Raw genomic sequence first — 14,430 nt, 5'->3', positions numbered from 1 at the left:
CTTTCCAGGATCTTCAGCTCGTAGAAATGCAAAGCAGATAGTCAGGTAATTATAGAAGATGGTAAAAGATTCCAATATCAATGTTATCATCCATCTGGTGACCAACAACCTTGCTAGAAATAGCATCCAAGGAGTATAGAAAGATTTCCAGTGTCTTGAGAAGGAGATTAAACCCATGGAAAAGAATATGGGATGGGAGCCTAACTCCTGCACTCCTAAGTCAGTGTCACTTAGTGAGCAAATTAAGCTGGCCACAGTAGACACTCTCTTGGTCCCACAGATCAAGCACTTTCTTCTTCTATTCATATTCAGGGTCCCCACCTCGCCTTAGTTGTCCCTTAGTGCCTTAGCTTTCCCTGGAGCTGCTACAGCCTACCCGAAGCAGGAGGAACCTACCCCCAGAAAGCATACCGCTGCAGGATGCGGCCCTCAACAGCACATACTCTCCCCATGCACACATTCTTGAAGCACAGCCATCAGCGGGACCACGGCCCCCTTGCTTCCGACGTGGTCACAGCCTACCTCGTCTGTAGGACCACAGCAGGCAACAAAGTCCCAGCCATTGGCAGTAAAGTAGACTGCTGCTAGAGCTACTCTGTGCAGTCCCTTACTTCCTCCCTCCATCCGGGGGCAGGCCATCCTTCCTGCCATGCTTATCTCAGTCTTGGAGGGGACCAAGCTCAGAGATCCTTTGAAGGGGGAAAATGGTGTAATGTTTGGCCGATGCGAGACAGTCCCATGACCAGTCGCACGCACCTGAACTGCCGCCAGCCCGCCCCAAGAAGCCAACACGATGTCAGACCTGTTTGCGGCACAAAGTCGCCAACTCACACCCAGCCAATCACAGTCTCTCCCCCCTTAGGCACACACACACACTTCCAGCACTTTTCAAGGCCCCACAGCAGGAAACAGACTTGTGGCACCTCCTGATGACATCATAGCACTGGGTATTTAAGCTGAGTTCCTCCTCTCACCCGGTGCCTCAGCAATAGGTCCTCCTGCATATCCTGCAGTATGTGTTGCCATGATTCCTTCCCAGCTGTGTTCCTGTACCTTGCCTCTTCTTGTCCAGTCTGCCCTGCCTTATCCTGCTTGCTCCAATCCATTTCACCTTGCCTTGGCTACTTGGTTTTAACTCTTGCTTCAGACCTGGCCTGCTCTCTTGCCTGCTGCTTGCCACTGATCATTGCTTTGGACCTGGACTATACTTTGCTCGCTGCCTGCCCCAACCCTCAGCATGTACTTGGTGGTTACCTGACCGCTGCCTGCCCTAACCTCAGGGCTCATCCTGAGGGGAAAGGGATTGATATAGGCAAAGCTCCATCTCTGTCCCAGCATAGGACGAATTCACCAGTTGTTGGCTTGGGCTTAGTGGGTGCTCCTACTAGGCTGCACCAACCATGCCACAGTACAAAGGTCCACTCCCCTTACAAATGGAGAATGGGAAGGCATCCAAGGAAGCACCTTTCGATAATGCCACCCTTACCATCATTTCCCAGCTCCCATCAGGAAGGGAGCACCTCCTGCTAGGGTAGCTGCACCAGAACCCTATAATGAGCTGAGAGCACAGTCTGAGGGGCTCAACCAAAAGACAACAGGATATGCAAGGCTTGGGGAGCAGGCTGACCATGGAAGATCTCATGTGGAATCCCAGGTATCCAGAGGACTGACTATCAGACAAGGCTCAGTCTTGAAGACAACTCTAGTCCACACTGCTGGAGACATTGGCAGCTGCCTCAAGACACATCACATAAGAAATCAGGGAAGTATGTCCTCTGTCTCCACCAGTCGCAGAGATGAGAAGTCCCTAATGTCAAGACTCATCTAGCAGGATGAGAAAAATGATTTTTTTTAAAGGACTCCATTGCAAATTAGTTATTATGAATATATATTCTGTGACCTTCTCAAATTAGATACACAAAGACATAAGTCTCAAGACAGACTGTGTCTAACATCCATATGAAGTTCTAGTAACAATTAGCATAGCTGTGATCTGATTTACCTTGCTCAGGCATTCCCAAACTTTTCAAGGGAAGGGCCAAGGAGGAAGTTTCAAATCAAGGGAGCCAGCAGGAGAGTCCCCCTCGGAGTCTGCTAAACAGGATATGGAGGGTCATATCTGGCCTTTTAGGTGATTTGAAATACCGGAAAAGGGAAAAACATGGTTCCCAAGGATATGGCAGATAACATGTCAGAAAAATATTTCTGAGCGAAAAGTACACAAAGAGGGCGGAGTAGTCGGCACACACATTTAGAGGACATCCAGCAAAAGTAATGTGTATTTATACACATTAAGTGGTACATATTCAAAAACAGAACCATCACATATATTCTGGAAACAGGGACCCTGTGTATTTATAATTAAAGATTGGTTTTGTTTACATGTATTGACCAGTGTTACTATTTGCCACACATTTACTTTTGCTGCAGTAAAAATATTTCTACATTTCCCAAGAACCCTGCTCCCTGGCTTCTCCTGCTCCCTAAAAAGAAAGGGTTTTTGGGTGTATGTCTGATGCACCCTCCCTCCCTTCATTTTCCCTTTCACGACTTTCCCTTCTTTCCTTCCCTTCACACACCCCACTTTCACCATACTCCTTTCCTTTCCCTCCCCTCTCATCACTTCTCCCTCAACCCTCCTCTCAATCTACTCCCATTCTTTCCTTCCCAGTTTCCCCTCATTCATTCCTTTCCCTTTAAATCACTCATCTACTGCCCTTCATATTAGAGGGCCTGGCCTCCCCACCAGCAGTGTCTATCAATGGCATGGGTCCTAGTGGGGCCTCACCTCCCTTGCCAATGTTGATCAATTGGCACAGGTCTGGCACCTCTTCTCTCTGCCAGCCGTAGGTTTAAAGAAAAGTCTTCCTCTGCAGGAAATCCAGCTGCCTGAAGGAAAAGCTTGGCAGACTAGTCTAAGTCTGCTAGGCTTTTCCTGGCCATAGTTTTGGGAACCCTCGATATAAGGGTGAAAAGAGGTAAGGAGGAGCTTCCAAACAATGTAACATCTCAAGAATAAAAACATCAGAATGAAAATCCAAAGTCTTAATTTCAGCTAACAAAATTACAGAAAAAAATATTTGCTAGCACCATTACTTAAATATAACTTTTACAAACCTACCAAGAGAAGTAGTCAGAAATAATGCAACACTGCTTATTTTCACTGTCAAAATATGGATTTCCTTGAAAGTCTTTCAGAAGGAAGTTTGTTTACAACAAAGTTGTGTTTTAATTTGAGGTAAGACCAGAAAATAAAAGGGATATAACTATTTCTTCACAGAAAAATATTAATATTTAAAGAAATGAACTGTATTAACAGAAATAAACAAAAAAGTTGAGGCAAAGATATACAGAGTAACTATTGTTCATAACACCTTTAAAGAAATTCTAGTTATATCTCAACTGCCCGTAGTCCATCGCCATTAATATTCAGAGACATATTTTCAAATACACCTCCCAAAGCATCTTAGAAAAAAAGATAGATGAAGAAAACAACTAGAGATAATGTAATCCTTCATTACAAAAAAAAAAAGAAAAGAAAAGAAAACATTCCTGGCTTCCTTGACAGTCTCTCCACAGATTCTAACCTGCATCAGCTTCCTCCTTCCTCTGCCCTGCTCAACCTAATCTGAATCAGCATCTTCTGCTTCCCACCTCTTTGAAGTTGCTTGTTATGACTGGGGTTCCCAACTCTTCGAAACACAGTAGTCAAGGACCTGCTGAGGAAGCTTTCATTACCCAGAAGACAAACAAACAAGCACATAAAACACTTTAAAATGAAGGAACAGAATTTGCTGTAAAGGAAGTTTTCTCCTCCATATGCTTGGAGAGTGCAATTGAATCTACCTACCCAGGGCTAGGCTAATTTACTTAATTTTAAGAGAACCTTCAGCATGAAGTCTGTTTTTACAATGCAGAATGTCCCACCTCTTGTGGTCTTCAGACTACCACAGGCACCGGTTTAGCTACAGACACATGACTGCACAAATATTTGTTTCTTTGAAACATGCAAATTTTGCTTTCTAAGTGAAATTCAGTGGCAATGTTTCAAAAAGATCACTCTGCTGACTGGAGGGCATATCATCAGTCTAAATTGTCAGTTTTATATTAAACTAAAATTATGATGTGATCTGCTCCACCCACACACACAAGAAGTATCTAATATTTTCACATCACTCAACTCAGTATAAGCAGAGATATTTCAGAGTTCTAAAAATCACATAATTCTGACCTAAGCCACTTTCTCAGTTGCTATGACATAATCGCAAAATTGAATATCATACCATACAGCAGAACATTATTTACATCTACAATAAATTGGAGTAAGAGAAAGGAAAGCATGGTTTTAAAGGTATTGAACACTTTTGCCCTAAGGAGGAAAGGGGCAGGTTCAAGAGAATACTTCATAACAAATTATATTGGCTGCTATAGTAATCTATTTGAAATCACAGGAATAAAGGTTAACAAAGACATATGATATTCCAGCTTTTTCCAAAGCTGGTCTTAAAATATATTACAATAAATTTAAATGAACAGGTGCAAAAAATATACAAGGGCTAATACTCTCTTCTTCAGTTCAGAATTCAAATAAGCAAAAGAAGGCATTATACCAGGAAATATAAAGTAGTATGGTTGTAATAAGCACTTAATAATATATTTTAAGTCAGTCCTGTAAAAAGGTATCCCTTTATATATTTTTGGTTTACCTTTATTTCCTTTATAGATATTAGATCAGCAATGTTTTTGGAAAGAATCGTGTAAACCTGAGTAAAAGGTTTCTCTTATTGACTCCAAAATACAGTAGAGCCTAGTCTATCCAGCTACATAAAACATACTACAAAAACTACTTTCTTCTGCATTCCTAGACACTCTAGTGAGTCTCACGATCTAGACGAAATGAAGGGAAAAAATACATTTTATTACCCTAAACCAGATTTAAAGTGGATAAAGAATCTTAAGAGGGGCAGGGAAAAGCGATTTACGTTACTCTTATTCCAAGGAAAAGCAGCAAGAAGCAACTCGGGACTCCTCCAATTGAGAAAAGGAATTGATGCAGGGATAACAATACTCTACCACGCTGCTGACAAGGGGAAACCATAGGCAAGGAGGGCACAGAGAGGCTGAAAATTCCTTTATGTCACATGATGTCAGCGCTGTGGCCTGGTCGTCCTTATGGAGGATAAAAAAATAAAAAGCTATTGAATAGGTATGGCAGAGCAGTGCCAGTGTAATCAGAGGTACAGACTGCTGTCACATGCCAAGAGAAATACCAACCCAACGCAAAGGAAAACAGCAAAGGAGTCGAGGAGGCAGCTGATCCATGAGGTTGCTTACCCTCAGAGCTGAGAGGTCGATATCATCCAGGCTCCTGGCTGGAGTGGGTTCAGACATCCTTCCACAAGCACTGGCTTATGCCAGGCGCAGTTTTCTCCTGCTTCTTACCCACACCCACTCCAAGATCTCTACCTCCTACTCTTTATTGCCCCTACTGCCAGCTCTCTACCCCCTTCCTAACCCCACCCCCTGTTCTCTATCTCCGTCCCTATTCCCTCCCACACACTACTTGCTGTCTACCCCTGTCCCTATCCCCCTCCCCAACTACCAACTCCCCCACCTTCCTCCACTGCCTACCCTCCACCCCTCAATACTGGTTCTCTATCTCTGCTCTACCTAGTGCTTGGTGTTTTTTATTTCTCACCTCCCTCTCCTGCTCTCCGCCAGTCCTGTTTTCCGCAGCCGCGATAATTGTTATGACTATCTGTAGCTTCCCAGCCCTCCACAACACTAGAAAAGAGCTTGACTAGAAGAGCAGCGATAACTACAAGAGCACAACCTCCCCGTACTCAACACTGCAGCGGCCTCTCGCAGACGACCCCACGCTACACGCACGTACACAGACGTCACCAGCAACTACCTGTTAGCCCCTCCCAAAACACAAGTGAAATGTATTCCCATTCTCCCCACTGCAGCTTCCTTGTCTTCTGTAGGATGCCAAAAAGAAGTGACGCCAATTCTGCAATGCGCGTGCGTCAATCACTTCAGATCTCCATCTCCCAAGTCTCTCGTAAAAGAAAGCGACATCGGCTTTGCAGTGCGCTTGCGTACAACTAAGGCGGTGAGAAGCCGAGGGGAGCTGAGAAGTGTAACCTGTGAAGTCGCTAGAGATGGAAAGTACTTTTACGTGTAGCTGTCCAATATTTCTTTCTCACCACCGGCGAGTTGGGACAAGTCGTAGAGAGAATATGGGATGTGTAAAACTTGTGATGGGGAAACCTGAGTGAAATTTATTTTTTTAACATAGTCTGGTGAGATGATGATGAGTTTTTCAAAGTAGAGGAGCTTCAAAACTATCCTGTTAACAAAAGAAAAAAAAACAGTATTTTCAGACCTAGTACATTTTAAGATTACCTCTCACTCTGCTTCTTATGACTTGGCTTCTTAATACCATTATTCTTGTAGTCTGGGATTTGTAGTCGGAGAGTTGGACATTCATATTTTCAAGTCAATCATATTTGTGGATGATGCAATCCAACGGTGTTAAGGAAGAAAATGCTAGACGTTTGAGTAACATACTGGCCAATACAGTAAAGTGCGCTGTTAGCCCACGTTTGGCTGTGCGTTTTCAACGCGCTATTTTTACCTCTTATACAAGGGGTAATAGTGCGTCGAAAATGCTTGGACAGCCCCCCTGAAACTAATAGCTCCCGCAACATGCAACTGCATGTTGATGGGCCTATTAGTTATTACCACGCGATACAGATACTTTCAGAAATTCATTTCGGCCAGCACCGGGAAAGTGTACAGAAAAGCTGAAAAAAACTGCTTTTCTGTACACTCTTCGACTTAATATCATAGCGCTATTAAGTCGGAGGCCCCCAAAAATTAAAAAAATTAAAAATCTGCTCAAGGGTTGGAAAACGGAATCTCAATTTTGCCGGCGTCCATTTTCCGAACCCGTGGCTGTCAGTGGGTTTGAGAACCAACGCCAGTAAAATTTAGCGTCGGCTGTCAAACCCGCTGACAGCCGCCGCTTCTGTCAAAAAGAAGGCGCTAGGGACGCCTAGTGTCCCTAGCACCTCTTTTTACCGTGGGCCATCATTTGCATCGGGCCGATACTGAATCGCGCGTCCAGGACACTGGCCTGTGCGCGCGTCGGGAGAACGGGCGCTCGCCGGCTCTCCCGCACTTCTTTCTGTATCGGCTCGATATATAGCAGGGATACGCATCCTTTCTGAAGTGGTGGGCCAAGATCTGAATCGAGAGAAGATAACTTTGGCCCTCTAGTGCCACAAGCCAGTCTGACACCCTGATCCACCAGATTCCTTTAACAAAATTCTTGAATATTTTTAATTTTCAGTTAAAATATTCAAGTTATGTAAAAAATATGATTGAAATTGATATATTTTTCCTCTTGCAAAAAAAAAAAAACTCTGTCACACATGCAGAACCTCACCAAATTCAGAATAAAGTGACCATAAAAAAGTATAAATGGAAATATGAAGACAAAACCTGAACTGGAAACTGCAACAAGCCAAACTCTATATGCAGTGCAACAATGGAAAAACAAACATCACCATTACTCATAATACATCAAACAACAAAATTAAGAAATATCAAACATAATAGTAAAACCATACCAATAAAAAGAATAAATGTTTCCCAGGGCTACTGCCCAATAACGAAGGGTTAAGTCGGCCATCATAGTTAGTGATTCATTTATTAAGAATGTATTTAGCTGGGTGGTTAATGGATGTGAGGATCACTTGGTAACTTGCCTGCCTCTTGCGAAGGTGTTAGACCTCGCGTGTCAACTAAATAGGATTTGAGGATGAGCAGGCTGTCATGGTACATGTGGGCACCAACAACATAGAACAGTATGGGAGGGAGGTTCTGGAAGCCAAATTTAAGCTTTTAGGTGGAAAGTTGAAATTCAGAGCCTCCAGCGTAGCATTCTCTGACATGTTTCCTGTTGCGGTGCCTGGCCGCGGCAGCCCTCGGCCAGGTCCTCCTACCTCCGATGGCCTGTCGGCACGGCAGCCCCTCCGACGCGGCAGGCCGCACAAGGTCCGCTGCGCGGCTCCCCCGGCGTCTCTCCAGCCAGCATCGGGGCCTCCTTTGACGCGTGCGGAGGCCCCGCCTCTTAAAGGGGCCGCGGCGCGAAAACCAGCCCGGCCCCGGAAGATGACGTCACCATCCAGAGGTATTTAAACCCTACTGTGGAACCAGGAAATTGCCTTGCAACAGTGTTCCTTTGTTGCTTCCTGGCTGTTCCTGCCTCATCTGGTAGTTCTTGTCTTGTCTCCTGGTTTCACCTCGGTTTGTCCCTCGTTTGCTTGTCTGCTGCCCGTCCTGACCTTGGCTTGGACTTCGTCTCTGCATCTTCTCTGCCTGCCCCGGATCTTCTGCCTGGACTTTGACTCTGCATCTTCGCTGCCTGCCCCGGATCTTCTGCCTGGACTTCTTCTCATCTTGGTACCAGTCCCAGTGGGTGAACGCCTTGAGTACCTGCTCCTCGGGGGCTTGCCAGCATTCATAGGCTATCCGCTCCTCGGAGGGCCGTACTGCTTGATCCATGAAACCTATTCCAGGTAGTGCCGCTCTCCTATACCACCTTCCGGAGACGAGTCCATCGGGGTTGTTCCTCGGTGGTTATCTTCTCTCACTCTGGACTAAGGGTCCACCACCGAAATATTTCCTGTTCCATGAACAGATGTCCAGAGGAGGTCAGAGCTCCAGAGTCTCAAAGCATGGATAAGACAATGGTATAGGGAATTGTAAGGAACTGGGCAACCTTGTGGTGATGGGGGAGTCTTTTCCAAAAGGACGGACTCCACCTTAACCAGTGAGGAACCAGGCTGCTGGTCCTAACCTTCAAAGACAAGATAGAGCAGCTCAACAGTGCATGGTTAGGAGGAAGGTATCTTTGAATGGAATCAGGAGTGTAAGGGCATCCCAACAGAGAGGATCCCATAAAAGCAAAGTAGTCCACTCTCTGGACCGACTCCATCCTCTATTATTATTATTATTATTATTTATTGTTTTTGTTATGCCCGAGTTTCATGATAGGCATCACATCAACCCGGGTTTACAAATAACAAGGAGTGTAAAGCATAACGTAACGTAAAAAACAATATTTTCAATAAGAACCTTGAACTTTAAATACAGTGAATCAGAAAAGGGAGAGGGAAAGTTACAAAAAACAAGGAAAATAAACTTGGGATGGAAGGGGAGAAATTGAACAGCACAATATTTACATTTCAGCCTATTGCATTTATAAATAAATAAATTTATAAATAAATAAAGCCTATTACATTTCAGCCTATTATATCCTTTTGTTAGAAATTGAAATTTATTGATTGCCTCACACTGTAGGCCGAGGCATGTACAAAAAACATACATAAAATAATTGTATACATACATAAAATACCATAATTAAATGACCTATAATCATAGGTAAAAACAAAGATGAAGATGCACTCTCCAGAATTGTTCACAGTATTCTAAGTGAGGTCCCACCAGGGACCTATATAGGGACAATATAACCTCCCTTTTTTTTCTGACCATTCCTCTCCCTATGCAGCCAAGCATCTTTCTGGCTTTTACTGTCACTTTAACCAACTGTTTGACCACCTTGAGATCATCAGATACATTTAGCCCCAGATCCCGCTTTTCCATTGTGCTTAGAAGAATATAACCTCCAATACTGTACCTTTCCCTTGGGTTTTGCATCCTCAATGTATTGCTCTGCATTTTTTAGCATTAAATCTTAGCTGCCAGAACTTAGACCAGTACTCGAGCTTCGCTAAATCCCTCCTCATATTTTCCACTCCTTCCTGGCTTTCCACCCTGTTACAGATTTTGGTATCAGCAAAAAAGGCAAACCTTTCCCGACAATGTTATGTTAAGGGAGGCCTTGGAAGGCCTTACATTCTGTTGTGTGAGGGAACTCTAGGAGAGCGATCGCAACTTGAGTGGATTGTGTGCCCTTGGGCCTCGGCATGATCCCAGACGAATCCAAGACAGCACCGAGGGTTGGCGAGGCGTGTCCCAGCATGGATGAAGACAAAGTCTAACCCTCTGCCGGACCTGCATGCTTCTGGAAGCCAACAACACTATGTTGGTTAGTGAACAGTCCTCCGACCATTCCCAGCCCTTTGGGACCTGCCGCTACGTATCGGCAAGACCCAGCAGGCCGGACTGAGGATGACGACAGATGAAGACCTTGTGACACAGAAGACGAGAAGATTCTGGATGTGGACCAGGAACTTGGAAGACTCTAGACGAGACGAGGAACTTGGAAGAATCTGGACAAGACGAGAAGCTTGGAAGGTACAGACATTGGCACTGTCTCTCAGGGGCGCCCTACACAGCCCTCCTACATGGATGGACCCAATGGGCTGGTCGCAGACGACCCTGTCCCACTGCGTGCCCTACACAACCTGGAGAGGCTGGTCATGGACCACGCAGAGAGCGGGACAAGTGCAGGAAGGGAATCCAGCTGAGACGAGAGTCCAATGACGAGGCAAGGTGTCATCTGGAGAACCAGAGAAGCTGGAAGGTCAGGAGGGAATGCAGCCGAGACGAAACTCCACTGACGAGGCAGGTGTCATCTGGAGAAACCAAGGAGCTGGAGGATCAGGAGGACTCAAACTGAGCGAAGGAGGAGCGGAACCTCAGAACATCAGGAAGTGAAACATCAGGAAGCCTGGAACATCAGGAAGCCTGGACTAGGAACCTCAGGACATGAAGACATGGAGCATCAGGAAACCACAGGAAGCAACAAAGAGTCAGGAAGCAAGACGAGACATGGAGCTCCAATGAAGAACGAAGACCTGATGGAGCGCTGGAAGACGAAACTTCCAGAGACAGGAAACTCCAATGCAAGACAACCCAGGAGTGCAGGAGAAGCCCTTATATAGGGCTGATGCAGGAAACCAGGGGAAGCTGCCTTCCGGTGGGGCCAGAAGGACCCCACCTACGCTGCCCATTTAAGAAGGGGAAGAAGACGCGGGCCTGCCCCTTAGGAAGGGGGCAGGACCTTGGAGAGCGGCCATGCTGCCACAGAGACGCTGAAGGAGCTGAAGCACATTACTAGTAATTACTTCCCCTCAGAGAAATCTCCATTTACCACTACCCTTTGTTGCTTCCCACTCAGCCAATTTCTAACCCAGTCAGTCACTCTAAGATCCATACCATGGGCGCACAATTTATTTATGTCTTCATGTGTGGAACTGTGTCAAAGGTCTTGCTAAAATCCAAGTACACTACACTAGTGCTTTCCCAAGTCTCTCCAATTTTCTGGTCACCCAATCAAAGAAAATGATCAGATTCATATGACAAAGTTCCTCATGAGAGGCTTCTAGGAAAAGTAAAAAGTCATGGGATAGGTGGCGATGTCCTTTCGTGGATTGCAAACTGGCTAAAAGACAGGAAACAGAGAGTAGGATTAAATGGGCAATTTTCTCAGTGGAAGGGAGTGGACAGTGGAGTGCCTCAGGGATCTGTATTGGGACCCTTACTTTTCAATATATTTATAAATGATCTGGAAAGAAATACGACAAGTGAGATAATCAAATTTGCAGATGACACAAAATTGTTCAGAGTAGTTAAATCACAAGCAGATTGTGATAAATTGCAGGAAGACCTTGTGAGACTGGAAAATTGGGCATCCAAATGGCAGATGAAATTTAATGTGGATAAGTGCAAGGTGATGCATATAGGGACAAATAACCCATGTTATAGTTACATAATGTTAGGTTCCATATTAGGTGCTACCACCCAAGAAAGAGATCTAGGTGTCATAGTGGATAACACATTGAAATCGTCGGTACAGTGTGCTGCGGCAGTCAAAAAAGCAAACAGAATGTTGGGAATTATTAGAAAGGGAATGGTGAATAAAACGGAAAATGTCATAATGCCTCTGTATCGCTCCATGGTGAGACCGCACCTTGAATACTGTGTACAATTCTGGTCGCCGCATCTCAAAAAAGATATAATTGTGATGGAGAAGGTACAGAGAAGGGCTACCAAAATGATAAGGGGAATGGAACAGCTCCCCTATGAGGAAAGACTAAGAGGTTAGGACTTTCAGCTTGGAGAAGAGACGACTGAGGGGGGATATGATAGAGGGTGTTTAAAATCATGAGAGGGTCTAGAACGGGTAGATGTGAATCGGTTATTTACTCTTTCGGATAGTAGAAAGACTAGGGAGCACTCCATGAAGTTAGCATGGGGCACATTTAAAACTAATCGGAGAAAGTTCTTTTTTACTCAACGCACAATTAAACTCTGGAATTTGTTGCCAGAGGATGTGGGTAGTGCAGTTAGTATAGCTGTGTTTAAAAAAGGATTGGATAAGTTCTTGGAGGAGAAGTCCATTACCTGCTATTAAGTTCACTTAGGGGCGGATTTTCAGAGCCCTGCTCGCCTAAATCCGCCCAAAACCGGGCGGATTTAGGCGAGCAGGGCTCTGCGCGCCGGTAAGCCTATTTTACATAGGCCTACGGCGCGCGCAGAGCCCCGGGGTTTTCGGAGGGGGCATGTCGGGGGGCGGGCCCGAACCGGGGGGGGTTTTCGGGGGGTGTCGGGGGCGTTCCGGGGGCGGGCCCGGGGGCGTGGCTACGGCCCGGGGGCGTGGCCGCGCCCTCCGGACCCGCCCCCAGGTCGCGTCCCGGCGCGCAGGAGGCCCGCTGACGCGCGGGGATTTACGCCTCCCTCCGGGAGGCGTAAATCCCCCAACAAAGGTAAGGGGGGGGGGGGCTTAGACAGGGCCGGGGGGGTGGGTTAGGTAGGGGAAGGGAGGGGAAGGTGAGGGGAGGGCAAAAGGAAGTTCCCTCCGAGGCCGCTCCGATTTCGGAGCGGCCTCGGAGGGAACGGGGGTAGGCTGCGCGGCTCGGCGCGCGCCGGCTATACAAAATCGATAGCCTTGCGCACGCCGATCCAGGTTTTTAGCAGATACGCGCGGCTCCGCACGTATCTACTAAAATCCAGCGTACTTTTGTTTGCGCCTGGAGCGCAAACAAAAGTAGGCCTATTCGCGGAGTCTGAAAATCCGCCCCTTAGAGAATAGCCACTGCCATTAGCAATGGTTACATGGAATAGACTTAGTTTTTGGGTACTTGCCAGGTTCTTATGGCCTGGATTGGCCACTGTTGGAAACAGGATGCTGGGCTTGATGGACCCTTGGTCTGACCCAGTATGGCATTTTCTTATGTTCTTATGTCCTCTGGAAACCTCCCTGTGTATTGCCTCGATTTATGGTGAGCCATTACCTGGCCAGATCTCCTTGACTACAGAGCCAGTTTGTCTTCTCACTGGTGCCCTCCACGTGGAAGAAATGGAACTTCTTGTTTTAGAAAAATTGATTCACCCCGTAGTCCTGGGACTACCTTGCCTCCAGCATTATTCCCCCCAGTTTGACTGGGGGTCTCTCCAACTGATCGAGTGGAGTCCAACTTGCCACCAGACTTGCTTGAAAAAGGTGGTACCGCCTTCTACAATTCCTCTGGCTACCTCCTTCTTTGGCATTCCAGCTACATACGCAGACTTCGAAGATGTCTTCTCTAAACAGAAGGCAAATATCCTTCCACCTCTTTGGAGGTTTGATTGTCCCATCGAACTTTTGCCTGAACTACGCCTCTGTTATGGTTAGGGGTGTTTGAGTGGATTTTTGGGTGCTGTGGAGATGATTATGATGTGGTTATGGGTGTTTGGGTGGATTCTTGGGTGCTGTGGAGGAGACCATGCCCATGGGGTGGAGCCCCGTGAGGAGCCACAGCACTGGGCTAGACTCGTACTACACAAACACAAGAGTTCTTTTATTAGACAGCTTGAAGAGGACCACCAGAGGTGGTAGTAGTGAGGCAGTCTAGTAGTTGCAGTCTCGGGGACCTCGGCAGAGGGAGCCCTTCTTTCCTTGATGACATTAGGAGGTTCTGCAGCAGGTCCCCCAGCGAGGAGATACTGTGGATGAGATAGACTGAGAGTTAGAGTACTCACTAGGTGTTGGCTGTAGATATGCGATTCCACCAGGAATGTTGTAGCAGGTACAGGCACCGAGGCAGGGAGAGCAGGCCCTCGAGGAGCGAGTACCTGTTCCCTGAAAGGAACCTGAAATAAAGCAAAGGGCCCCAGAGGAGCGGATACCCAGGTTAGCATCAGCCCCGAAGGGCAGAGAGAGAGAGGCTTCCTGCGGCAGAGTAGCATAGACAAGAACGGATTCGAGTCCTTGCTAACTCGGGGAGCTAGAAAATCAGTGAAGGTAATATACCCGGATGGCGTGATGTCAGCATGAGGGAACGCCCTTGGGGTTCACGCCAAGAGTGGTTCAAAGGCGTGGGTTGCATGCACGCGCGCACCCTATTAGGTACCTGGGAGGAGCAATGGCAGGAGGCTGCACCATAGCCATTCCGGGGATGCCAGAGAGGTCAG

The 14,430-nt window shown here is 46.5% G+C and overlaps 1 protein-coding gene across 1 annotated transcript in view; it reads right to left on the bottom strand.

The window, feature by feature from the left end:
* LOC115078196 (misshapen-like kinase 1) overlaps positions 1-5,515 on the bottom strand; it is a 1,532,819-nt gene extending 1,527,304 nt beyond the window's left edge. Inside the window, 1 exon segment of the mRNA XM_029580940.1 lies at positions 5,335-5,515. Coding sequence (XP_029436800.1) covers positions 5,335-5,391 — 57 coding nt within the window. The 5' untranslated portion in view covers positions 5,392-5,515.
* Between the last annotated feature and the right edge of the window lie 8,915 nt (positions 5,516-14,430).

This window comes from Rhinatrema bivittatum, chromosome 16 (genome assembly GCF_901001135.1).
Source record: "Rhinatrema bivittatum chromosome 16, aRhiBiv1.1, whole genome shotgun sequence".
Lineage (NCBI taxonomy): Eukaryota > Metazoa > Chordata > Amphibia > Gymnophiona > Rhinatrematidae > Rhinatrema > Rhinatrema bivittatum.
The sequence above is the reverse complement of the archived record's forward strand: the minus strand, read 5'-3'. Positions and strand labels throughout refer to the sequence as shown.